Source organism: Musa acuminata, chromosome BXJ2-1, assembly GCF_036884655.1.
Source record: "Musa acuminata AAA Group cultivar baxijiao chromosome BXJ2-1, Cavendish_Baxijiao_AAA, whole genome shotgun sequence".
Classification (NCBI taxonomy): domain Eukaryota; kingdom Viridiplantae; phylum Streptophyta; class Magnoliopsida; order Zingiberales; family Musaceae; genus Musa; species Musa acuminata.
Window position 1 is genome coordinate 32,103,121 of NC_088338.1, and position 27,873 is coordinate 32,130,993.

At 38.3% G+C, this 27,873-nt stretch overlaps 1 protein-coding gene across 1 annotated transcript; it reads right to left on the reverse strand.

Annotated features, from left to right (window-relative positions):
• Nucleotides 1–206: 206 nt before the first annotated feature.
• Nucleotides 207–27,873, reverse strand: LOC135599106 (putative MO25-like protein At5g47540). Its single transcript, XM_065093845.1, has 11 exons — nt 27,550–27,873; nt 24,981–25,142; nt 24,693–24,811; nt 23,639–23,713; nt 13,297–13,390; nt 10,796–10,855; nt 4,836–4,904; nt 4,528–4,626; nt 868–912; nt 678–780; nt 207–422 (listed from the first exon to the last, which is right to left on the reverse strand). The coding sequence occupies exons 1-11, from the start codon at nt 27,667–27,669 to the stop codon at nt 346–348; spliced, it is 1,023 nt and encodes a 340-aa protein (XP_064949917.1). The 5' UTR covers nt 27,670–27,873; the 3' UTR covers nt 207–345.

Below are 27,873 nucleotides of genomic sequence, written 5' to 3' on the forward strand. Positions count from 1 at the left end.
CTACACTGATTAAGCATCCACCTTAGTCAAATATCTTTTATAATATTCTCTCACATAATCAAATCCTGATCCCAAAACATATTGGCAACCACCATCAAATTCTTTTGATACTTTTGTGAGCCTTGCTTGATGTTTGACCGAATAGAATCATTGAGATCTGCTTAACAATGATGAACATAGAAGGACAAGGAAAGCAACATAAGACATTCAAAATGCATGTACTTTTAAGGCTAGTGTATATTTTCGGTAAATACACAGTCGGTCCATGCATAACATCCAAGACCCCAGAAACAGTGAAATCCCAGATAGGAATTCTAAATTTACAACAACATATAAAAAAGTCCACTATGATGTGTTCTCTTTTTTAAGTGCTTGTATCTCTTTCACAACTTGAGCTTTGTCTGCTTCAAATTGCTCATCCTCTGTTGAAATTGATATGCACAAGTGAGATATTAAATTAGTGCCAAAACCACTAAATCAATTTGAGCTTGCCTTAAAAAAAAAAGCCATTTGATATGAACCAGAAATTATTTGGGCATTTGTCATATATAAAAGTAGTTCCACATAATTTGACAAAGAATTCATAGTAATAAATGTCAGGAGGCATTTTTGTTGGTGTATATCAGAGCTAGAAAAAGTAAAACATAGAGCAAATGCAAATTCAATGGAGATTTTACCTTTGTCTATCTTGAAGTCCTTTAAAAACCGGAGCAGCTTGTCCTTGTTTGTGACTAATATGCTTGTGATCTCAGGTGGCTTATTTTGATTAGCAGCAAATAACTGACATTTGCAATGAACATGCAGTCAATATTTGAAAAACTAAAAATAGATTGGAAGTCATATGCAGAAAAGAAACCTGATTTGTACCTTAAATACATGGAATGCCTCTATTTGGATATTCTTACTTGATTCCTGGACCAGAACAAATAAGCTGATAATGCATAATAATGATCTAATGTACATAAGCATTTAAGACAAAATAAAACCAGTGTATGATGTATAATTATACATTTCATACCAACGAAGACAGCATTATTTACATGTTTTGGTGTTTTAGTGTCACAAACTCCAATAAATTATGAATGAAGAGTCTTTCCCTTTGAACAAAATTAATAAAAATCTTTACATCAGCCAAGTAATCGAGTCTTACCAAATGTGACAAGTTACTTATGGAATTAGAAATCAATGTACAATCATCAATTTCTACAAACTGTAGTATTTAAGGCTTCTACCAATAGGAGCACAAAGCTAAAAGAAACTCAAGACTGCAGAATGTTAGATAAGTATTTAGGGCATATGAAACAGGCACCAACATAGTTGCGCTATTATAGAAGTTCACAATGGTACTACACATCATGGACATGACAATTTAATATCTCACTTTGTACTTTGAACATTCAGAAGCCTATTATAAATGTATATATGAATTATAAGAGGCTTAACAATTACTTATACAAATAGCATATATTCACAAAGGAAAATCAAATGCATACAGGACTAAATTAAAAAGTCTGAATTACATGTGCTTGCCACTAGTCTACATGGCTTAAAGTCTTATATAGAAGATACAAGATATAAGTTACTTCTACATACATACAGCTAATTAGAATATACAAAAGTAAATTTTTAGTATGTCACTGTAGACAGGATACTTGTTGGGAATATCCATCAAGTGTCAGTACCCACTATGAATAAAACAAGCATTTTGAAGTGTTTCTGTTTCAAAGCTCAAGGTAGAGATTTCCTTTTCCCTCTTTTCCCTTGTCCTCCTAACAAGGACCAACACCCTGCTGTAGAGGCCTGAAGCAAGCAACAATTAGGAATGTTGCTATCACAAATTCTGGTATTGTTAATGGTGAGGAACTTTATTCTCCTCCAGGGAAGGTAGATAAATAAGACCCAGAAACAAAATGAATCAAACCAGCCCCAAAGTCATTGTTTACATTAAACAAGAAGTTCGTGTGGATGTTGGAGCAACTCCAGTATGGTGTCCAAAAAATGAATATTGTAGGTTGCCAACATGGTTGAAAGAGGTGACGAGGAGTGAAAGGGGAGAATAAAGTGGAATGTCATATCATTATCTTGCTAAGAAAAAGAAAAGGACAAAGGTTTTTCATTACCTTCTATCTTTTCCACAAAGAATGCCATCTAAAGTAGAATAAATCTCACAATCATGTATATGACACTGATTACAATATCAACTTTTGTTAGCCAAGGCTTCTAAGATACAGCTGCAGGTGGAGTATTAGCTGGTGTTGGAAATTTATGTTCTACCGGCATGGTACAACAAACTGCCAATGCCATCAGCGAGTTCCAGCAGCAAGTAAAAAGATATCACAAAACTAATGAAAAAGTGAAGAAAATTAAACAAAACTCAGAACTCTCCTATGCCTTCTTTCCGGCCTTTCCCTGCAAAGCCAATGAGGCATATCAACAAAATGCAAACATTGCTCACATTCTAGATGACTCCTAGAAAGCCATCATTAAATTCTAGCTCATGTTCAGACAACCAATCCAATTCAGCATCAAAACAGGCCAATTGCATTCAGACTATGTTATATCGGGCTATGACTCCCAACAAAAGACCCAAATTGTTTCTTATATCCTTACCAGAATGGTAAGCACAGGCCATCCCTTTAATCCATGTAACATTTTCATAGGATATAATTATGCTATTAAACTTCAATTCAGCCTCTAAGAACGAACAAGATATATAAAAAAAAGAAGATATTACTACAATTCACCATGATTTAATTGCAAATTAAAAAGATAAAAATCTCAAGCATAGTCTCTAGGGATTAAATCTCATATATCTATGGTAGCACTAAGTAGGGTTTTGAATACCGGTCCATACCACCGAGCTATGCTCAATACGATGCATACTGATATGTACTGTCGGTATGCTAGGGCATACCGACGGGAAACCCTAAAACCTTAAAAATATCTCCACCTACCACGCCAAGGCATACCGACCGATATGCCTTGGTAACAGTCGAAATCTGGGATGGTACCGGTCGGTATGCCTCGGTACCCATCAAAACACTAGTACCGCCCGGTAGAGAACAATCCGCGTACCAATATCCTCTCGGACCGGTACGTACCACCCATACCGAATGGTACACATCGAAATTGAGAACCCTGGTACTAAGTGGCTTAGTAAGAGAAGATTCCATTCTCAAGGAAATTGTCACTCCATGAAATCTCATCACTTAGAACTTCTATAAGACAATCATTATTGGCTTGAGGACTTATCCAACCTTTGTCTGTATCAAAAATGAGATTATTTAGCATCAACAAGATTCAATAGAAGGAACCTAAAACACCAAAAGATGATCAGAATAGAGTATGAATTAAAATATGAACGGAAATCACTAAAAGGTACAAATATAGCAGGAAAGTTGTTGTCTCTAGATGACTAAGGCGGGGCCATTGCGTGAGGTGGTTTGAAGTTCATATGCTACATAACATGTATAGAACGTTTGGTCGCATCAATAATTTGATGGAAGACTAAAGTTATTTTTTAATGTTTGATTAAAAGAGGTAAAAATCTGGAAATTTCTTTTTGAGATTTCCATGGGAGTTTTTCATCTTCCAGAACATTCTCTGTGGAAAGCCAAAAGCTGCTCCAATTCTCCATATGACTTTCCATCATCCAAACAGAGTATGTTTTACTTTTTGGAACATTCCAAAACAAGAAAAGGAAAAGGAAAGGTGATTTTCAATTCTTTTATGTACATTCCAATCAACTTGTAAAAAAAATTATCAACTTGTATATAGTTTCGAATCCATTTCCATTTTTTTCCTTGCAACTGGATCGACCCTCAGCTAATTCTTGATACCAGATATATCAAACAAAAATGAAAGATCATGATTGACTAACATCAACCTGATTCACTAGACATACTCTCTGGTTGTCAGCTAAATAAAAACAACCAGAAGGAACGTATAAGCCAATATGTTGCAAAATTTTTAATCTAAGGGAAATTTTGATGAATTCACAAAGGCAAAAGAAAACTTTTAGGACCACAAAGGTTGGAAAGAAGCTAAAAACAAAGAATGGAAGAAGCTAAAAACAGTCAGATTGGAAAGGTTGTATTATGTCGACAAAAATCACACCAATAGTGATGTATGAAGACCATTTATCTCCTGCTCAATGTTTACTTTTTTGAAACAGTTTCCTCGGAGTTAACAAGGAAAAGGAATGGAGAAAACAAGATTTTACAGTAAAGTAAATTAATAAATAGAAGCAAATGGCATCTCTAACTGGGATGATACTCTGTTTAAAATTAAATTTGAGGCATCTCCACTTTCCAGAAGTCATAAAACCATAACCTTCATGGGACAGTAAAATGGTTCTTGGTTATACAGTCACATATTCAAATCATCCATGATAAATTTAGAATAAAAAACAAAAAAATTGCAGAAAAATAACTTCAGTTAAAATTAATTTAAATATTTGAAACCAACAAATGGTAAAATTATAAAGACATTAACTTTTTGAAAAACAGCGGACAAAATTTAACATACCCTGAGAAGATTCATTAGAATCATAAGATTATCCTTTGAGCTAACATAGCGTATCATAACTGCAGAATTTGACCTGTCTAGCAACATATCTCCCAGAAGCTGTGAAAAAGAGAACTTATGTAACAAATATGAAGCTGGAGGATGTTCCAAATTATAGATAAGGAAAAAAAAACCACTACTTCCACAGATGAATCAGATAGCTGTTTCCAGGGCTCTCAAGCTATTAAAGGATTATAACCCTAAAAATCATGAAGTGATCCAGCAGGTTTATTTCTCCAAAATAATCTGTTACATCAAAGTTGCATTACCTTGATAGCTTGCCTTCTTGTGATGTAATTGGGGGATGACAGCAGCCTTGAGTTGAATTCAGTGAAAAACTGTAACCAAAGGTAGTTGCAAGAGTAAGATAAACTCATAAAAGCATATAAAACAAATGTTCAATATTTTTTAAAAGTTGTTTTTTCCTCAAATCCTAGGAGTACTTTTCTCGAATTAATTAACAAAATATAGATGTACCACCACCAATCAAAGATTTAAATCTCAGTCCAAAATCAGTTTTGGAAACCTAGTAGACAGATACAATATCAGTATTCCAAGTGGTATTCCAACCTATATCACATAATATTAGTTAATAAGTAATAAACAATAAAATTGAATGGCATTATAACATTATTGAGCTATATGTTTCAATATACACAATTGATCACACTGGTAAATATCAGTCCATACTGTTCGGTAAGGTCAAGATTTGAAACCTTGGTATCAATGTTGAAATTATGGCCCAACTAGAAGTCAAGGATAGGTTAACAATTGAGCTGCTAATGTAGAGACTAGCAATTAAAAATAAAGGCAAAACTAGCTAGTATGGATGAACAGTTAATGTGCAGGCTACATATTAAGACCAGTGATTTAAAAAGGCGCTCAGGTGCTCGCCTAGGCGCTCGAGCGAGTTGAGACGAGGGCCGAGCGCCTCGTTTAATGGCCAGGCGATGCGCTTCAAAGAGGCGCCACCTAGGCGCTCGCCCGAGCACAAGCGCCGGGCGCTTTGGGCGAGCGCCCAATTTAAACCAAGCGACTGACCGCAGTAGCGACAACGGAGAGAGGCAGCGAGTGCTCGATTAGTTGGTTCGATTGAACCAACTTATGCACACATGTTAGCCTCCCCCTCGTCACAACTTCCCCTAACTCTACACTCGATTCCGCTGCCTCTCTCTGCTGTTGCTGCTGCCTCTCTTTGGTACCGCTGCTGCTGTCGTTGCCTCTCTCCACTATCGCTGCCTCTCTCCACTGCCGCTGTTGCTGCCACTATCGCTATTGCTGCTCTCCGCTACCGTTCCTGCTGCTCTCCGCTACCACTGTTGCTGCCTCTCTCCACTATCGTCCGCTGCCACTACTCTCCGCTACCGCCCGCTACCATTGCCACGACTCTCAAATAGTAGCCTCCTGTTCGCGACTCAATTCTCACCTCGGTATCCTTCTCACACTCTACTCTTCTCTACTATTGTTAACAGTAGAGAATATTTTAAAATATCAAAGTATATTTTTTATATTTTAATATTTTAGAGCGCCTTGCTTTGCTCGGGCAAGCGCCTAACGCCTCGGGCATTTTGGTACCTTGGCGCCTAACGCTTTTTAAATCACTGATTAAGACTAAGGCCCAATACAGTCAGGTTTGTGATTAGACAAATGACAACATCAGTAAAACAGCATAGGAATTCAGGATCGCAATCCGACAGAAACATTATAATGAGGTTTATGTTACACAACATGTAGACTCTCTTGGGTTAAGAATTATTAAGTGCCTCCACTTCAACTCCTTACTTTTGGATTGAGTGACAAGATAAACAATTGGAACGAGAAATATGACATATTGGCAATTTGTTACTCTCTTTAACCCCTCTCTTTTCGAGAACCTGTAATACTATTTATAATGAACAACCACGATCTACTATTAGCTATAATTCCTATTGTCCTCTGTACATTAGAATAGTCTAAATGGGATAAGAACTTTAAATCTCAATTATGTTTGAAAAAAAATCTCTTTCTACATCAGTGTATTGGCTAAGTCACTTTCCTCGATAAACAATTTTGGGTTTCAAGTATGAATCATTTTTTTAGGACTGAATCAGTTCTTTCAGGAATAAGAGATAACTAAGGTCTAAAATGGATGAACAGGAAGTATTAAATGTAAAAATAGGTGGCTTCAATATTCAATGGTAAGAAGATATTGATAAAAAAAAACTGTTCATAGAGTAAAAGCAGGTAACCAAAATGAGGAAAGTGTTGAATTTTTATGTGATCATCAAAAGTTCCATACATCAAAAGGAAAATTGTATAAGATCAAACATGTTTTATGGATATGCACCACAACAACAACAACAACAACAACGAAGCCATAGATCCAACTATGTTTTATGGATATGACTGTTGTATAATTAAGAAAAATGTACATGAGGTGTATATGGTCGAGATAAGAAACTTTAGGTGGTTTTCCAGGGTTACTCCAAAAAAAAGAAAAGAAGAGTCATTAGCAAACAAGTAAGTGTAATCTGGTAGAGGATAAAATGAGAGACCATTTAAGATGGCATGGATATGTACAAAATAGACTTATAGATATTGTGATTATACAAGGTAAGTCCATTTAATAATGCAAGAGGAGGCAAAGAAAGGCATACTAAAACCTTTGTAGAACCAATAAAAAAATTTGAATTCTCTTGATTTAACAAGTGATATTACTCTAAATAAACTCAACGGCAGGAAACGATTTGTGATGCCAGTCCCATCTTTTATGACTCAAATGTTTGTCATTGTAGGAATGGAACATCTTTTTTGCAATTGGTTATAATTGGTTCAGTATGGTTTAGGGTTTAATCACAACAAACCAAAAATCACCTCAACAAGTGCATGAGAACTTGGAAGACTAACATGAAGAAATAGAATCAAATGCTGGTAATTGAAGAAACAAGAAAGAAAGTTAAAGGGAAGAACTACCTAAGTCAGACAAGAGGTTTAGAATCTACATCATACAAAATCCATGATTTAGCCATGAAACTAGCAGCAACAATTATTTATCTGAAAATTTCATATTAAAATATGAGGTCTTAAAATGATTTCAAGAAAGCATTTTCATATAATTACAAAAGGTCCAAAATTTCAACATGTTTGCCCTGCCAGATAGTTAATGATAGCCCAGGCAAAACTGAAAGCAGATGTGCCCACAACCATACCCAATTAATTACCCCCCATTCCCCTTTTATCAATCATGTCACACACCAAACATTGCTTGTGAAAGCAAATAATGACATACTAGCATGGAACGAACACAGGGCTCTGAGCCTGTAGAGGATCTGCTGACACATAATTTGTCAAACACATAGATTATGCCAGTGAACAAAAGACCGATCTCATACAGTAAACATATATTATGCCCCATGCCAACAAAATTCAAACCCTCACTATCACCAAGGGCAGCACCAAAAGCAAGACAACTTCATAAGACCTACTTATTTTGGTGCAATTCATGCTAACATCACATAATTATGGAATAAATATCCAATTATCAAATAAATGTCAAAAAGAACATCTGATCAAGTCTCATGAAAAAGATAAACTAAATTTAGAACACATTCTGGTGAATTTTAAGAACCATAACCAAAATTATATATGAATTCAGATTAATGGATACTAATGCATATCAAGAATTTACAGGAACTACAAACAAAATATTTACTCTGTATTTACTGCAACAAACAAACAAAAATTATCCAAACTACTCAGTGTCCTATAAAACCATAAAAGTGTAAGAACTACAATAACATGAAAACAAAAGAAATTGGTGCTTTGAACAGAATAATCCTTTACAATGAGACCTAAAGATCTTAATTCAGTCAAATACCATGCAGATGCAATTAGGTTGTAAAAATATAAGTACCCCTTAGTTACATAGTAAGGTTCTAGTCAAAGAGAAAAGACACACATCAAAGCAATAGCATACAGCTTCCTTTAATTTCCCTTATGCAATTTAAAGGTTTCCATACTGGCATCGAGTAGAAACAATTTTCAAAGTTAGATGTTCTTGCATTTGTTCCTAACTATTAATATGTCTACATGTAATTTTTTGATTTCTCCACATTTTATCTAGAGCATCAAGGTTCGCCTTACCAACCCGTACCGATGTACCAACCGACCAATGGTATGATATGTACCACTCCGAACCGACATATCATGTGTCAGTACAACAAGGCATAACGATGGTATGAAAAAATGATTGAAAATAACTCTAAAATTTCTGAAAAATAGATTAAAAAAATTAGATTAGGGTTTTAAAGTTGAAAATATATATAAATTTAGTATAATTTTAGCAAAAAATAATCTAAATTAGGAAAGAATAACGGCTCATATCTTTTTCAAGATTTGAAGTGTAGCTTAATGGTACGTTCTGAATCATTCTTTCGTTGATATTAAATTATCTATAAAGAAATGATTCAAATTGTTAGATTATTGTTAAACAACTTAAACTTTAAGATTCAAATGAATCAAGTAATCGATCTATGGATATACTTGGGTCTACCATCAAAAAGAAATTATGGAACTCCAAGGGTGGTGGATCGACGTCCTCGATCCTATGTATCTGTATATCAACTTAGGTGTCAATCCTCTCTAATTAGCCTCCCAAGCTTGATCCAATCCATAAATTATACTTTTGTGGAGTTCAAGAGAGTGCAAGTGAGAAATATGCAAGTTATTGAGATAGTTGATGAGTTAAAGACAGTGAAAGGAGAGAGAATGACAAAGTAGAAAGGGTTTAAAAACCCTTAGATCTGGTTTAAATAGTCAAATGAACTATTTGAATTCAACAAATCCCAGCCATTGATCGATATTGATCAAAATCCAACGGTTACTAACCAAAACAAGTTGGTAACAATCAGATTTCGATTGTTTCGATCAGTACAAACCCTGTATCAGGAGATATAGGGTCCCCTGTTACAGACCATGCGATACAAGGTCGTCTGCATGCTGGTCCCTTGTCAGACCAATACATACCGCTCGGTATAAGTCAGCACGACAAACCATGCATAGCATTAATAATATAATTTATTAACAATTGTAACAAAAACTTTATATTCTTTTATTTTATTGGACTTTTTATTGTCTTCCTACATCTCATGCTAAAGTTAAAAGTAATGATCGAAATATCGTATCGTACCGAAGTTTCGAGATGCTCGGTATGGTATGATACTGTATATCGGGCGATATATTTCAGTATACCGCTCGGTATATATATAGTAAAAAAAATCTTTTATATATATATATATATAAGTAAAATAAAAAATCTGCAACGTCGCCCTTTATATATATGTATATATATGTATATATATGTATATGTATATATATGTATATATATGTATATATGTGTATATATATGTATATATGTATGTATATATGTATATATGTGTATATATGTATTTATGTATTTATATATGTATATATGTATGTATATATGTATATATATATTTATATATGTATATATGTATGTATATATGTATATATGTATATATATATATATATACCGCACGATAGTGGGCGGTCCGTGTACCAGTCTGCTGGCGGACTGGTACGTACTGCCTAGTAGCGAGCGGTCCGTGTGCCGGTCTACTGGCGGACTGGTACGTACCACCCGGTACGGACGGTATTATTCGAAATTGAAAACCTTGGCTAAAAGCACCACATGGTACGCCATGTGAAAGGATTGTATACAACTATACATCCATAATACACTGTACCTTTCTACTTCACTGAGAAAAATGTTCTAAAAGCTGGTCCTAGTAGCAAGCACTCTATAAAGATGGATAATGAAAATGGACAACAAATAATTATCTTATTTATTTAAAAAGTTAAATTGAAGTTTGACAAACTAAAATAACTATAAATTATGATGAATAAGAAGATATCAAAGTCAACAATAGGTAAATAAACAGAACTGTATATCTATTCTAGGTTATATATTAGTGTAATATGAAAATTCAACTTATAAATTGACTTCTGCAACAGATTATTCATCAACAAAATTTAATCACCAAGATTATGCCTAAAAGTTCAAGCTGGTTAATAAGTGCCAAGTAAATTTATCAAGGGATCAAATAAGCCTAGCTTTTAGCTATCATGAGTTTCAATTCCTGGATCATATCAAACATCATAGACTCTCTAGTTCATCACTACAAAAGAATAAAGCTGCAGCAATAAACTCATGCAGAAAGTGATCACTTACCCAATCATAATTCTTAGCAAGAAATTCAGCTACAGTTGATTTATGCCGCGTCAAAAGCTCCTGAATTACAATTACAAATTACCTTCACTGCTTATAATAATTAAATATACAAATGTATAAGAAATTTTCAAAAAATCAAATAAAGACATTGAACATATGCCAGCAAAGTCAAAAGGCTAGGATCAGCATGCAAAGACTATCATAAACAAATTTACTACAAAATGCAGAGAGAGAGAGTGTGAGAGATTTTAGCAGATAAAGCCACACAAACCCAGTAATGATTTCCATAGGTTTTAAACTGAAGCAAATTTAAGGTATAGAAGTGATGGCCCACACAAAATGCATTATGAAGGCGTTAGAAAGATTGGCTCAGACAAGGAGGGGTTTGATTGTTCTGTTGCTAAGACTAGAACCCATTCCTCAAAAGTATTGCACTTAAGATGATGACCGCTAACTAGAAGCCACATCAGTGATGTAGGTCATTAACTTTGATACCAAATCTGATGTAGAACAAGATACTCCATACCAAATCTAATGCACGACAAGCATACAGAACAAAGAAAATATTTTTTTAATCCAGGATTTGAGAATGCGATTAGAAAGAGAAGGATGAAAAAATAGCTTCAAAGTTATTCTGATTTTTAATCATCAAACCTAAGGCTCTATTTCTCATGCCAGACATGCCTCATGCAAGGACAATGGAATCATACCATGGAGGGGATTTATACACCAAAATCACTCTGGCTCATTCATACAAATGTAGTCAGTCTCACATAACTTATATATATATTAGAAGGTCGTGCCCAGTGCACAAGACTTCCGCCAATGCGAGGTCCTCAAATGTATGCAACCACAGAGGTTATTTTTGCAACTCAAACCCTTGTCTATCAAGTTACAAAAAAGACACCTTACCGATGTACCAACTACCAAGGTCTGCCAATATATATGTGTGTATATATACATACATATATATATATACATACATATATATATATACATACATATATATATATACATAAATACATATATATACATACATACATATATATATATATATGTATATGTATATATATTGTGAGAAAAAGAATATATTCTTTCAAACATATGTTTTATACAAATTTTTGAAGAAAATTACATTCACTAAATCAAGACTTATCAATCATTCTATGTTATATTTAATGGTAAATGTACTCCAAGTTTATTTTGGTGGACAATCTACCTTTTTACAGAATAATTTATTGATATTAACTGCTTTCTTTTCATATTCTTTGAGATTATTTATAAGGTCAAGAAACTTAAACAAGCCTCAAAATCTTCAACCAAGACCAAGAATTGTTTCCCAACTTTTTGTTCAGCATCCTTTTTTTTCCTGAGAAATCTAAGTAAATAATATAAAGACATCAAAGATGTTTCCATAAAGGTAGAGCCTTGGTACAACGAAGGTTGCTTCTTTATGAATTAGACAATCTAGGTTCTCCCTACATGTAAGGGTAAGATTTAGTATTGGTGGGAGCCCCAAGCATTGGGTTCATCATATCAAATATGTTGCAAAGAATCAATTTATAATATTTACATAAATTTCCTAAAAGGGGGTACTCAACGCACAAAGCTCCCTTAACTTTAAATATTTAAAGAGATTATTTCTGTGACTTGAACCCAATGTACTGTGGAGGTTTTATTTACATAATTTTCCTAATATACTAAATTTATTCCATAGACGAAATAGCTTTTTCATCACAAAAGACAACAAAATTAACAAAACATGGCTGCACTCCCACCCAAGAGCAACAGTGCCCATGCCTTTAAAACTCTCTGCTTGAGTATGTGCATGGTTTATTGGTTCACTTGCCCCAAGCAACGGTGCAGTTCCACCCTAAGAGCAACTACCTACTTTGACAACAATGCTTTTGCAATGCATAAGAAATTTCGCAGCTGCAGCTGTCACATGAAGAACAGATATTACGCTAGGCATATAGGTTTTATACTTGCTGTGAATCCCTTGCTTATATTTATGTTGTCCATCAAAAATCCACACCAGCTTTAGAGTCGACACCAAGTGGAAAGCATGTAAAATGGCATTATAAGTTTCACAGAAGATTCTTGATTATAGGATTTGACCTATGTTCTATACCATTGACAGCAAAAAGGCCTGGATGGTGACAGTGATGGCAGTCGTGGTGATGTAGTGACAAGAAGGATGATGATTTATCAAGTATGACATGTATGCTTAAATGTGCATAGTTATATAGATGCAACCTAATAGAAAGGGCTTTATTGAGTCAGTAGTCTCAAGATCATATCAACTGTGTAAATCTTTCCCCTATCTTGCATCTTTGGTTACATTTATCATATTTAGTAATTTTTGTTGTATCAAACTTCTCCCCTATTATTTTTAGAAGAGAATAGTACTTAAATCAGATTGCTACACTTCCATACTGTGAATAATGCAACAAACAATTAATATTATAACGTAAAACTCACAAATAGAAATAGTAATTCACCTTAAATGTTGCAGAGGCATCCGATGCAATGTCAAAATTTGGAAGTTGAATATAATCAAAGAACTTCTTCATGTGTTCTGACTCTAGAACATACCTGTATATGGAAACTTTGATAATGAAAAAAGTATATCCCAATAACTGGCACTTAATTTGATACTATATAACAGATCAAAAATAAAAGTAAACCATATGAACTAGAAATAGCATTACAAATATAATACATAAATTCCTCTATCTTTTTCATGATTAAAAGTTAAAACTACTTGGTACTTTACGACATGCAATATTAGCCCCAGAGAAGGTAACATATAAAAGAAGCAGCCTGGATCATTTATGTACAATGCCCACACATGAAATTTATAAGAGATCAGAATCTCTGTTTTCTAGATCACTTGATCTGCTAAAAAATTCCTGCTCTTTAGGAACTTGCAAAGTAGTTCATAAGCACCCTAGATTTTTATGTACTACGCCTAAACATGAAGCCTGTAGTTGTTAGATCAGGATCACTATTTGCTAGACCAGGTGTTCTGATCATAAGCTTCTACTCTATAAGAACATGAGCAGTAGTTCACAGGAAAACAGAAAATAGGGTCCATGAAACTGATACAAATATTTTGAAGGAAAAATCAGTGCTCCTATTGGAAAAATTAAAAGAAAGGCAAAGGTACTCAGAGCATAAGTGCAAAATAAACATGTATATGATTGCAAAAATAGGTCTATTGTTTTTCATGGACTTTACGACGGATGGATTTGCCACATATTCCATCATGCCTTTCCACCTAAGGTCTTCAAAATTGGGCAAAGTAACTTCGCATTCTCCTTACACTTTAGCTCTACAAAAGACATATCCAAGACCTCTCCTTCCAGGAGGTACATCCACCTGCTGATCCCTTTTAGTAATTGTTCCATCTCAAATTTAAGCTTTTGATCATACAAGAGAGCAAGAAATCCTTGTACCAAGGTACAATCTTATGAGAATGGTTTTTCATACATCAACTAACTAAGACATCATGCACATCTAACAAATATATTAATGAATTATATTCTATATTACTGGGGAAACTAGATAAATCCAGACATTGGGAAGCAAAAGGCAACCCATCATACATAATAATTTGAAATGATTTGAAGAATACAAACATGGAACACAATCATTGTCAAAATATATCAAATAAAAGAAATTTACTCTCTACTTCTCTCCCTTTGACTGAGGAATCTCAACAAAAACGAGATGGGATCTATTGTTGTCTGACACGCCAGATGAAAATTATGTCAGATGCCTCAATTGAAGAGTCCAAACTCATTCAACCTTTTTAAGTTAAAAAAAAAGAAATGCTTAAGAAAATATATTATAATTTCTAACAACATCTTTTTCAAAAGAACGACCAATTCCCGACGTCTCGCAAAAAGAGGGGAAGCTTTACAAGCAATTCAGCGAGCACCTTGCGTGCACAAGAGAAAAGAGGGAGAGGGGGAAAACAAGGACTTTAGAGGGTTGAACAAACAGCTGCAAGTCCACAAACAGCTGCTCACCGGGTGCCGAGTGCGACAACAAGTTCCCGTCAAGGTAACGTGCGAACTTGCGAAAGGTTGTTCAACGCCCGACACTATACCGAAGCCCCATCCAGCCCTGTGCCACCCAGGGGGTTCAAAGGGGCTGAGATGGCTGATGTTTTGGTGAGCGGAGGCGGGCTACAGAAAACAGCCCGCGGCACAGGAAAACGGAGTTGTTTTGGGCTGTTTTGGGGCTGTTTTGCTCGGTTCGGTGAGCGGTCGTTTTGTAGCGCTGCAACTTGTTCGAACTTACATTTTTACAAGCAAAATGACTCAAAACCAAGGCAAAACAGGCTGCCAAGTAGCTGTACATGTAGATGAGAGCAACAAACGATTCGTTGAACGGAGTTGTTGCGAGTGCGCGATGACCGTTCGTGACACAAGTCAAAACATTGGTTTCAAACAAGGATTTTAATTTCGAATAATACCGCCCGTACCAACCAGTACGTACCGGTCTGTCATGAGACCAATACGTAGACCGCTCGTTACCGGACGGTACCGTTGTTGATTGGGGCTGCTTCATAACCATGAGGCTCATTGGCATCTCTGGCCCCTCCATAACCATGAGGCTCGGGTGCCCTCAAGTTTTGTGGTGGTGCAACACGGGTGTTGCTTCCTCCCGCATTTAGTGCTCTTGTGAGCATGGCCACCTTTGAAGTGAGTTCCGCCACAACATCCTGTAAGTGTTGCACGGAGTCTTTGGTGTCGTTAGACAGTCGGTCGACTAGGGCCTCGACCTTGTCGATCCTAGACTCTGCTTCCTCTTGCGAGCTCTCTACCCCAACAAGCCTTTGTTGGCCATGGTAGAGTTCCTCCATACTCGCTTCAAGAACATCCAAGCGGGTTTCCGCCGTTGTGTGTCTCTCCTTGTGACTCTTTTTCCTTGTTGGCGCTCCAGATTGCGCCTCCTCCGCTCGTGGAGAGTAGCCAACTTCTTGCTCGTCATGTTCGCTGTCGCGCTCCTCTTGAGCGGCTCCAACAGCATAAGAGCGAGTATGCACATGCAGCCCACCTGCAGCTGCTTGGGGCAAGGGTCCGGCTTGCCTCGTCTTGCTTGATTCGCCACGATGCTTTGCCATGGCGAAGTTGCGAAGTTCCTTCGCTGCTCGCTCGAAGTGCTTGCCCGCTCTGATACCACAATGTCACGGCCTTAGCTGGAATTGCCTAAGGCGTAAGGCACCCTTGCGGCCAAGACGCGAACTTAGCTTGCGTTGCCAAAGTCGCGAGACACCCTTGCAGCAAAGACGCGAACTTAGCTTGCGTTGCCTAAGTCGCGCTTCGCCCTTGAGATATTGCTCCGCAAAGATCAGCCCACTTACAACCTCTCGCAGGTCCCGAAGGACCTGTAAAAGAGAAAGTTGATTAGTTCGAAAGAACGAGCGACGGACAAGTCCCGACGTCTCGCAAAAAGAGGGTAAGCTTTACAAGCAATTCAGCGAGCACCTTGCGTGCACAAGAGAAAAGAGGGAGAGGGGGAAAATAAGGACTTTAGAGGGTTGAACGAACAGCTGCAAGTCCACAAACAGCTGCTCACCGGGTGCCGAGCGCGACAACAAGTTCCCGTCAAGGTAACGTGCGAACTTGCGAAAGGTTATTCAACGCCCGACACTATACCGAAGCCCCATCCAGCACTGTGCCACCCAGGGGGTTCAAAGGGGCTAAGATGGCTGACGTTTTGGTGAGCGGAGGCGAGCTACAGAAAACAGCCCGCGGCACAGGAAAACGGAGTTGTTTTGGGCTGTTTTGGGGCTGTTTTGCTCGGTTCGGTGAGCGATCGTTTTGTAGCGTTGCAACTTGTTCGAACTTACATTTTACAAGCAAAATGACTCAAAACCAAGGCAAAACAGGTTGCCAAGTAGCTGTACATGTAGATGAGAGCGACAAACTGTCACGGACAAACTTCTAAACAAGGTGTTTAATGTAATGCTTATATCTGTCCCTGTTTGTTGGCATGTTCATGCCTTGTACAGCGTGTAGAGGGGCAGCCGAAGGCTTATAAGTCCCATTTTAGTTGGGTTGATGGCCTCTTTGGGCTTGTAAATAAAGGTTGTGTCATGTGGACACGTGAGAGAGCTTTTCGGTCTGTAATGGACCATTTTACCCTTTGTTGTGCCACTGTTCAGAGCTTGTAAAGTCTGTTTGTAATTTGCATTGTCTATGAAGTGTTTTTCGGACATGTTTGCTTGTGGATCCCGATTGAGGCGTTCTCTTTAACACGTTCTCTCGTTTGTTGGTCCTAAGGGACAATGGGAGGCTTCGGGGAGGCTGACCTTTGCGGACGGACGTGCGAGGGTGCCGCACGACTTAGGTAAAACCAGCTAAGTCCGTGTCATATGGTATCAGAGCGGGACAAGCACTCATAGAAACACTTGACATGCAAACGTGGGGGACCTAGCGGGGCTGCGTTGAGGGCAGTCAGCACACGCGCGACCGTTTGAGGGAAAACGAGCATGGAGATGTAGGGAAAAGAGTCGCTCAAAGGAGCGGGCATATGAGATTGGCATTCAGAGGAATGGCCAACCCTTCGCGCAAGAGGCACAACGAGAACAGGCAAGCTTGGAAGAATTTGGAGCGCACAAAGGTTGGGATGGCTGAGTTTGAGCTACGGCTCAACGTTGACAACTATACTTGATGGTGCTTTAGGCAAGCGAGGCGCTTGGCAAGAAGGAGACCATGCAAGGTGGAATGAGTTGTTCAACGACCAAAAGAGTTATGCAAAGCTCACAGAGGTGAGGGGAATTGCTAACTCGAAGAATTTGGTACTCATGCATGGGCTTGTATGCGGACGACGGAATGTTCGTGGCCATCCCAAGGCGACCGAAACTCAGCGCCATGGAGCATTGAAACTTTCTCTTCGGCATGTGAAGGATACGTCCGTCGGAGGCTAAAGTGTGCAACGAGTTCAGCATGTTGCTAGGCCTTGAGGGGTGCAGCGGGGGCTGTATTGACATGGAGTCGCAATCTAGCAAGTGCGTTTGCAGGAGGCAGAACAGTGCACAGTTTGTTCAGCAGATCGGAGTAGTCCAAGGGGATGGTGGTCTCCGAAACGAAGAGAGATGTTGCTCTAACGGGATAGTTATCCAGGAGGGATAAGTACCGGCTCTCCAGAGGGAGAATCATGTGAGACGGACCTCACATGTTGAGGAGGAGTACCTCAACAAACAACAACTCCACGAAGCTCGATGGACTGAGCAAGCGGCGAGGAATTGTCGCATGATCTCGCTCGAGAGAATGCATTGGTGGATGCATTGCGAGATCAAGTGGGGGAGTGACCTAAAGCAACTTAAATGAAGGCACACTTAAATGAACAAAATCGAAGGTGGAGGAGACCCTGCGATGTATTGGCAGAGGCCACACATGGAGGGTTCACAATTCGAGTTTATTCCACAAGGATCAGAATGCAATGGAGATGTCACCAAGAGGCGACATGGTGCAGCGGATCGTGGTGGAACAGTTCGTGGCAATGCGACACACACGACATTGTCCCGGGAGGGACTAGATCATATGGAGGTATGATCGGGAGCTACTGGGAGCTCCACTTCGGTGAACAACATGACGGCAAGAAGGGCTTTGGATTCAAGGAGTGAAGGTCATGGTACCGCAGAGGCGGATCTTCCGTGCGTGCATCGAATTTTGCATCAGATGAAAACCTTGGTCATCAGCATATGGGGGCTGGGTTCCACCAAGGGAAAAGTTTGAATGCAAGTACCAGTGAGTTCCATGGGAGGAACTTGATCATGCAGAGGTATGATCGAAGCAGCTGGAGAGTTGGACTGCTCCAGAACTCATATTCGCTTAAGGGAGCCCGGCAAGTCAGAGGACAAGGCCGAGTAAGCGAACGTTGCTACCAAGGAAGCTAAGGAGAACAGAATTGGTGCAAACCCTACAACGTGATGGCAGAGGCCATGCATGGGAGTTGCAGTCTGTCTCTCCATCGACCAAACAGACTGCTTGGAGAACACAGAGGTGTTGAAGCAGGGGGTCGAAAGGGGCGAGGAAGCGACGACGAGTCCAGAGGGACTTAGCTACCCAAAATCAAGCATCAGTCAGAATGGAGGTGGTCTCAGAGGAGTGCTACGGAGACATATCTACTGATCGTGAAGAAAAGGGATGCAGATGCGAGGAGACGGATAGTAGGGCCATGGGCATGGCAGCGCCATGGTACCGCAGAAGCGGGACTTCCGTGAAAGTCATTGATCCCTTGCTCTCACAGAGGGAGAGCGTTTGGTCGTGAAAGGGGCCGAGGAGGTGGAGCATGCAGAGGCAATCTCCAAGTACCGAGACAAGGCTGAAGGGCAGAGGCCAAGAAACTTCGTAAGACCGGTGTCAACAAGTTTCTCATCAAGATAGCCGTAAGTGAAGGACTTCGGGTCATGCAAGAGTGCACGACCAAGGAACGAAGCAGGCAGTACGCGGTGCTGTACCTTTGCTACTCAGTGGAGTAGGCGGCAGGGTTGATGGAGAAGACGGTACAATCCCAGAGGCGACCTCATCTATCAGAGAATTACTCCAAGTTGGGGTGAAAACTTCCTGCATTCCAGAAGTTCAATGGCATTGAGAAGGTGAATCACAGTAGCTAAGTCAACGCAAGGAGTGCAAACACTTCAAGTGCTTCAGAAGTGTGAGCAAAGAGCAAGCGAAGGCCAGTAACCAGCTCGATGCATGAAGTACAACCTCGAGGAGGCGGGCGAAGTCAAGTAACCTTTGCCTTCTCAACTCTTAAGAGAATGGGCGAAACCGAGTACCCTAGTTCTCTTATCTATCCAGCAGAGGAGCTCTGCACAAGTTCAAAGACCCTTCGAAGATAATGGAAGACAATAGTTGTCAAATCCTCACCAACGGTGATTAGTGCTACTGAGAGTAGATTGTCCGCTTCATTTCCCAACGAAATGTCAATCGAAAGCGGAAGTGATGCGAACCTACTTGGATGTGACAACTAACTGAAAGAAGAGTCAATGAGCAGATTTTGTGGAGGAAGGACCCAAAACTTCAGAAGTTTGCGAGGCGATGCTCGTTAAAGCTCCAACAAGCATCCACCCAGTTCAAGCAGCATGTGGAAATTTTGAGAAACTGGCGCAGTAAGAATTGTCTTTTCCTTCATTTGGTGGATCCGCAGGAATCAACGAGGATCAACACAACTCAACCAACCCCACACCAGAGTCAGAGTCATTGGTGAGTTGAAGCAGCATGGCGGATCAAAGTTCGACTACTCAAAAACAGCAGCGGAGAGCAGCTGGGAGCCAGGAGGCGCATTGCAGCTGGAGCAGAAGATTGAAGACTCAGCAAAGGCGAAGAGTTGCAGTGTTCACAAAGGCTTCGACGAGGACGTCGAAGGGATAAGTGGGGGAGAATGTCACAGACAAACTTCTAAACAAGGTGTTTAATGTAATGCTTATATCTGTCCGTGTCTGTTGGCATGTTCATGCCTTGTACAGCGTGTAGAGGGGCAGCCGAAGGCTTATAAGTCCCATTTTAGTTGGGTTGATGGCCTCTTTGGGCTTGTAAATAAAGGTTGTGTCATGTGGACACGTGAGAGAGCTTTTCGGTCTGTAATGGACCATTTTACCCTTTGTTGTGCAACTGTTCAGAGCTTGTAAAGTCTGTTTGTAATTTGCATTGTCTATGAAGTGTTTTTCGGACATGTTTGCTTGTGGATCCCGATTGAGGCGTTCTCTTTAACCCGTTCTCTCGTTTGTTGGTCCTAAGGGACAATGGGAGGCTTCGGGGAGGCTGACCTTTGCGGACGGACGCGCGAGGGTGCCGCACGACTTAGGCAAAACCAGCTAAGTCCGTGTCAAAACGGTTCGTTGAACGGAATTGTTGCGAGTGCGCGATGACCGTTCGTGACACAAGTCAAAACATTGGTTTCAAACAAGGATTTTAATTTCGAATAATACTGCCCGTACCAAGCAGTACGTACCGGTCTGTCAAGAGACCAATACGTAGACCGCTCGTTATCGGACGGTACCGTCGTTGATTGGGGCTGCTTCCACCCCGTTACCACCCTAAATCGGTCAGTGACGGTCGATTTCAACCATCGCTGCCTGCTACCGAGTGGTATTAGCCGAGGGAGAAGAAAGAAGAGGGAGAAGAGAAGGGAGAACCTAAAGATCTGGCGTTGCTCTCCCTCGACGATCCCGATCCATCATTGGACGCCACAGATAAGATGTCGCCTCCTCCTCATTTGAGGCAACGAGGCGTCGGCGACTTCTCCTCATCCGCGTAGGGAGAAGAAGCCTTGGCGACATCATGGGGAGAAGAAACGGCACCTCTCCCCGCGTGGGCAGAAGAAACGAGGCGACGTCACCTTTTCTTAAACTTATATATATATATATATATATATATATATATACACCAAGCGATACACCTTAGTTTACTGCTCGGTACTCTATATCGTACCATACCATACCAAGCTACACTTGAAACTCCAGTACGGTACGAAATTACGATCCTTGGTTTTAACTAAAAACTAATGTTGTTAAAGCAGCACCAAGGTGCTTCAGCCTTTAGCCACACCAAAGCCTAGGCACCTAGTTCTTTCAGACTAGGCAATCCCCCAAGTGCTTCGGTGAACGTAAGACCTATATTTTAAAGACTACATCCTACTACTAGGAAATGAGAGTGCTTACAATTTTAAATAATGCAACATAAACAAGTAGTTATTTTTACTTTTGAGTTACCACACAAAAATTAATGTTCTACAACCTTGTGCAATAAATAATTTCAACAATGAAATTTGTTAAAACCTCATCATTATGCTTTTTTTAGCCCATGTGTCCTGATTGTTCTAATCAGTATTTAATTAATGCCTCTTAATTTTTTTACTTTAATTTACATTAGTATATTAAAGAGGTATCTTCCAACACAACATACATAAAAAGGACATAAGAGTGGGACATCCTGAAATTAGAATTATTATGGCTGATACCAAATATTGGGTGATAGAATCTCCATCTTATATGATTTACACAGAAAAGGCGAAGGAGGAGTATATAGAGCATATCATCTGTTGTATAATAACTTCATAATTACTAGAATGCTTTTTCTCTTCATGGGTAAAAGTTTTATTCTTACCAAAATCAGAATAAAGAATCCAGTAAAAAATGGAATAACGATGAGATGCCAAGTGGTGAAACAATGCCATGCCCCACCACATTATAAACCTCAACTTAACTAACTACCCAAAAAAACACTTAGTTCTCTAACAACAAGCAAAACACAGGTTACAAGGACAAAAAAAATTTTAACCATCAAACTTAGAGGCAAGAATGCACTGTCAGAAATTAACAGTAAGCAGCAAAGAAAAGCCAAAAAATAATACTAATATAAAGCAGCCATTTTCTGATAGAACTAACAGGCATTTCTGGGAATTTGTTTCTTGTGCCAAACAATATCATCCCTCCTCACAGTGGAGAAGGATTCCTAATAGAACTAACAGGCATTTATTTAGAACCTGGGGGAACACCGGGGTAACCAAACAGTAGTTTCATTGATTTCAGTAATTCTTACTTCACGTATCTGATCAGTGGTATCATTGAGCAGATGGAAAACTCATCTGCCATTGATAATGAGTTCTGAAACTTTGATCTGATTACCAGCTTCAGTATACACCCTGTTTCTAAACAGTAAACATCCTCCAGATAGCTATTGTCCAGAAATATAAGGCTTCGCCATCACCCAACTTGTAGCCAGTAGATCTCCTTGCAATCTCCCTAATCTTCAGCAAATTTTGCCAGTACCAACTGTAGTTAAAAAGGATATTTCATATGCAAAATGCTGTGATATTGAAGTTTCATCAAACAAGTTCATTTTGCCCATAAAGAATCAGTTTTGGAATAATAACCATAACTTTTTCATAGTTGTGACTGTGTGCCTAGTTGTTCTATCTAGTGCCAAGGGGTTTCCACACATTACCATGTAGGCATTTGATGACTTTATGATTCTTAAACCTCAACCAATAGTGAAACACAATAATTCACACAAGCAACTCGAATCAACAGTGAAGAGAGAAGTATGCTCTTTCATATGATGTCTAGGGAAAATTATTCGAAAGGTGCTGGAAGATAAAATGATAGGCCAGGATAAAAGTTGGGATTAATATAACTTGATCAACCAAGTTATAAAGTTAAAGAGTGGGACTCATTTCAATTGCTTGGTGCCAATCACTTAAATCAAAATTGAGGTCACAATTGTAGTCCTCATGGCTGAGCTATATGGAAGAATGTCAGAGATTTTATACATCATTGGATCAAAATATTTAACATCTAATCTACACTAGCCAACTCCTTTAATGAAATTTGGGCCTTAAGATGAAATATCAATATACAAACGCCAATAAAATGGAAACGAGTCCATTGACTAGCAAAGTTTCAGGGTTGACCGGTGAGAAAAGGCATTCACTACATGAAGAAAGTTTAAAACCATACAAGAAAATATGTAGCAAGATCTTGATAAGAAATTCATCAAAGTATTCTACTATTCTGTAATGGAGACTGATTCCTTATGTTAAACACCCAATTTATATGCATAACATTTATTCATCACTTGCAATATTTTTTCTGTAAGTAATATATAAACTTGAGAAGAGAATATGCCTAGTGGCAAAACAGGAAACTGGAGAATTAGAACATAACTGATAAAGAAATTGATAAATTTTCCCTTGTTTTTCTAGTGGTAGAATCTAAAGGAAAAAAGCCAGACTGATATCAGAACATACAATAAATGGTAGCCACAAAAATTTTGAGAAAAGAAAGAAACCAAATGTCCTAAATAAAACTAAATTAAATACCTAGCTATACATTGATGTCGAATACATTCTCTTAGCATGGCCCCATAATGTAGAGCAATGTCCATATCTTCGTAGCTGCAGAATTTGAGATAATATTTTGCAACCTCGTTATAGACAAAAATGAACATAGCCAAACTATCAACAAAGTTTGTATTCTATTTTGTAATAATTCTCATAAGACAAATGATGGAAAATTAATTTACAACTATTAGCTAAGAAATATGAAGCCTTCGCAAATTTAAATGTGCATATCCGCCAAAAGAACTACATTTATGACCTTTTCCTTGGACATCATCATTTCCACTTCCCCTCTTCTGAACTGACTTTCTCCTCTAGATTCATGTGATTAGTACATAACAAACTTGCAATGTTTTTTTTATCAACAACTGTTGTATTCATAGTTAACATCAAGATTTGTGGATGAACATATACGGATTTTATCTATTAATCAAAATCAGTTACCCATCCCATTTAATGTCTGGTACATACAATTGTAGTCAAAGAAAAATCATTTCTCATCATAAATTAGTTGAAGAAAAAAGAACAGAACATTATATATCTCCCCAGCCAGTGCCATTACCGTTGTTTTTACTGTTCAGTTACAATATGATATAACAAGTGGATTTGATAGCCAAACATCATGCCATAATGACTGCTAAAAGATCCAAAACAGAATGACCAATATATTGAAATATGGATGCTATAAAGATGATGTTGACGAGGCTAAAAAGCAGTAGGTATGCATATCTAGGGTGAGCTCACACCAATATGAAAATGTTCTGCAATAAGAAAAAAAACTAATAACACTACAAATTTATTTATGGTATGCAATCAAGCAAATCCTAAAGGAGCCAGATGATATTAAAACATAATCTAAATAAATAAATGGTACAAATCTCTGCTTATAGAAAAAGAAACATGAGCAACATCATGAACAATATATATATATATATATATATATATATATATATATATATATATATATATATATATGTATATATTTATTTATTTATATGATCTTCTGATCACAAAGCTGTAGAACTTAATGTCTCACCCAGAAATTAAAAGGTCCAGAAGATCTTTGTTAGCTTCCAAGTAATCAGAAGCAATTAACCGCGAATGAACTTGTTGCCTTTGCAAATTTGCGACAACTTGAGTAGCATCTTTTCGGGCCTGCAAAAACACAACAAATTTCAGCAACAAGTTGGCAAACTGAGTGTTCAGTGAGATGATTAATATGTAGTACAGTATAAAAAAAATTAAAAATTATTACACTTGAACCATGAAAAAAAACAATCTCAGTTCCAACAACAAAATCAAACATCGTAACTAACAAAATTACCTCTAGATTCAGTTTTGGGAGACAAACAATTAATAGACGCAAGGTATTCTCTCTGAAGAACTCTTGAGTCAACTGTGCACAAGCTTCAGCCACTGGCTCTGAGTCACTGTTGCCATAGAGAATAGATTTTAACTCCCGGATATTTTTACATAATTCTGCCATCTGCATAGAGGAGTTGAACATAACAGTCAATAATAAGAGTTCATCTAAGTCTTATCTTTAAGATAAGTAGAGCTTAGATGATTAATAAATAAAAAATATTATTATAAAATTTTAGTCAACAGAATTTTGTCTTTAAGTATATGAGTCTCTGTTTACAACTTCAGTAAGATATAGATGGATGTTTTAAAAAGGGGCTCTTTTACATTGATTTTTGAAGTCATGTAATCACTTAAAAGTTACGAAAGCTGTAAAATATGACAAATATTTTAGGCAGCCTTTGCAAAGTCATGCTCTTTAGCCCAACACCAAATTGAAGAGCAAAGGCTAAGCTGTAACATGTATCAGGATATGATGTTGGCTTAAGTGTAGCCGTAGGGATTTGGGGAGCATTTCTTTTATGCAGCATACATAAATCTGGATGATGCTTATCAGCCAAACTGCCAAACCCGTATGAAGAGAAATGGCTTGGGTGTGAATGACGATATATCAAGGTAGCCGGTTGTGTTGGGGGTTTGGAGGGGAAAACCAATGCCCAAGGTTAATACCTTGGTGACATTCCTATTCTTGTACCCTTTCTTTTATATGACTGTTTTTCTTTAATTATATCTGACACCTTTATTTTGTTGTTCTCTTTAAAATCTCTTTCTCTTCCTCATCTCATTCTTTTTCTCTCTCGTCCTCTCTATCCAGCTAGACTCTGGTATTTTATGCCCTGGTTCCCTCTGTCAATTAATGCCTAACACTACATATTGTTTTGTCATTTTTCTTGTGAAATATGTGCCTTGGCATTATACTTTAAAACAAAGAATAATTGACCTACACTAAGTAGGTAATACCTTCCCTTGTAAACTTGGAGTCAAAATCCTTCACTGAACCTATAACTCAAATGAGATAGCAAAACTCTCGAGAGCTTGAAAGCATGATGCGGAACTGCTTTTTAGATGTATATATGTTATAAACCAAAGATATAGCCCAACTCACATTCTTTTTCTCCTCATATAATATTACCTAAATCCAAAACTTCATGTCCTTAAACAAACTCGAAATACTTTTAAACTCAAAAGGCTTCATAAAGAGTCCAACTCACAACAATAAGGAACAACCACCCATAAGGCTTACCAAAACTTCTTAAGAAACAAGGACTAAACGAATTAGAGGGGATTCAAATTCTGATTAAAAATGTAACAAAGTCCACAAAAGTTATCTAGCATTTTTTTCATAAAATTTGGCCAATTGATTTATTCTGCATGAAACAGCATACATAACCCTCCCCACCTTTAGAACAGTACTAACTCCTTTTCTAAGTGAAGAGGAAGCATTAAAAGGGTAAATGCCCTTCCATGGAGAAGAGCTTGCCCCTTAAGCAAAAATATAGATACTAGGTAAGTAGTAAACCTTGTTTTAAAACATGAAAATTGGAACTTCAGACTATAATTGGTTCTGGCCACCCTCCATCAAAATGAAGTTCAACTGATTAGCTCACTTCTACTTGACCGACTACAAAAGCCCTCTTCAGTTTCAGTTTTTTAAATTGGAAAAGTCCAAAGAGTGCATGTTGTCTTGTGGTCAGACCATGTTTCTAGTCTAAATATCAGATCATGCAATTGTAGTTATCAAGAACCCAAAATTACAACTATTTTCATGCATCAAAAGAACAATGTGGGAAGATGGATAGGCCAAGCTCACTCCAAAAAGGACTAATGAGACCAAACGAACAAAGTTCTCCTAAGACACTTTTAACTTTTTTCCTCTGGGTCTTGACTCTAGCTGCCAACTTTTTTAAGATCTATGTCAACATTGTTTTTATGTGATCATTGCACTCGCTTGTTTCAGGTTTTGCATTGCTTTTTAAGCAAGAAAAGAAAATTTAGTTTATTGAGCCACAAAAGATACTCTAAAGAACAATCCACGGGGCAAGCTCTTCTCCGAAGAACCACCATAGTTCTTAAATCCACTCAATCAACTTGTTGCTAATAAAATCTAGTCTAATTAATAAAACGTTCGACTGTGAGACCACAACGTGGCAGCAATAAACAATTGATTATTTTCTACGTTCACGCAGCGGTATCCACAAATATTCCAGCTTTCCTAAGTAGACAACACAAGAATAATTAAGTCTCAAAATAAAAGCAGGAATCAGCTTTACGAAAAGCAACGAAAAGTCATCACTTCATTTTACCCCCATGCACATTATGCAGTAAAAACTTTATCCCGGTGCAACCCCAATGAACAGAAATAAATCAGACGTGAGCACAAGCAAAATCGTTTTTTTTTAAATCAATAATAGTCAATTATTAGGCAACAGACCATCAAACAAAAGGCCAAATAAATTAAAAACGAAAACGAAAAGATGCCGCAGAAAGCACAAGGAAGGATAAGAGCACGGTATCGCGATGGGATCGTTCACCTTCTCCTCCCGCTTGGTGTCTCGGGAGTTCGAGTTGAGGTCGACGTAGATGAGGAGCTCCCGCGTGTGACGCACGATCTCGGCGGGAGTCCGCGGCTTCGACTTGAAGAGGCCCTTCATTGCGTTCCCCGGTGTAGATCGCCAGGCAGTCCCGCGACAAGGCGACGCTGGGATTACGGATGGGGGTGACCCTCGAGATAGAGAGACCAAGATCGAAAACCCTCGGGCTCCGATTGCTCGAGGCGGATCGAAATCGAAGGAAGTGTCGCGAGCAGCCGATCCCAGGCACCACCTATTCTGCGTCGGAGGTCTCGTCGTTTTCCT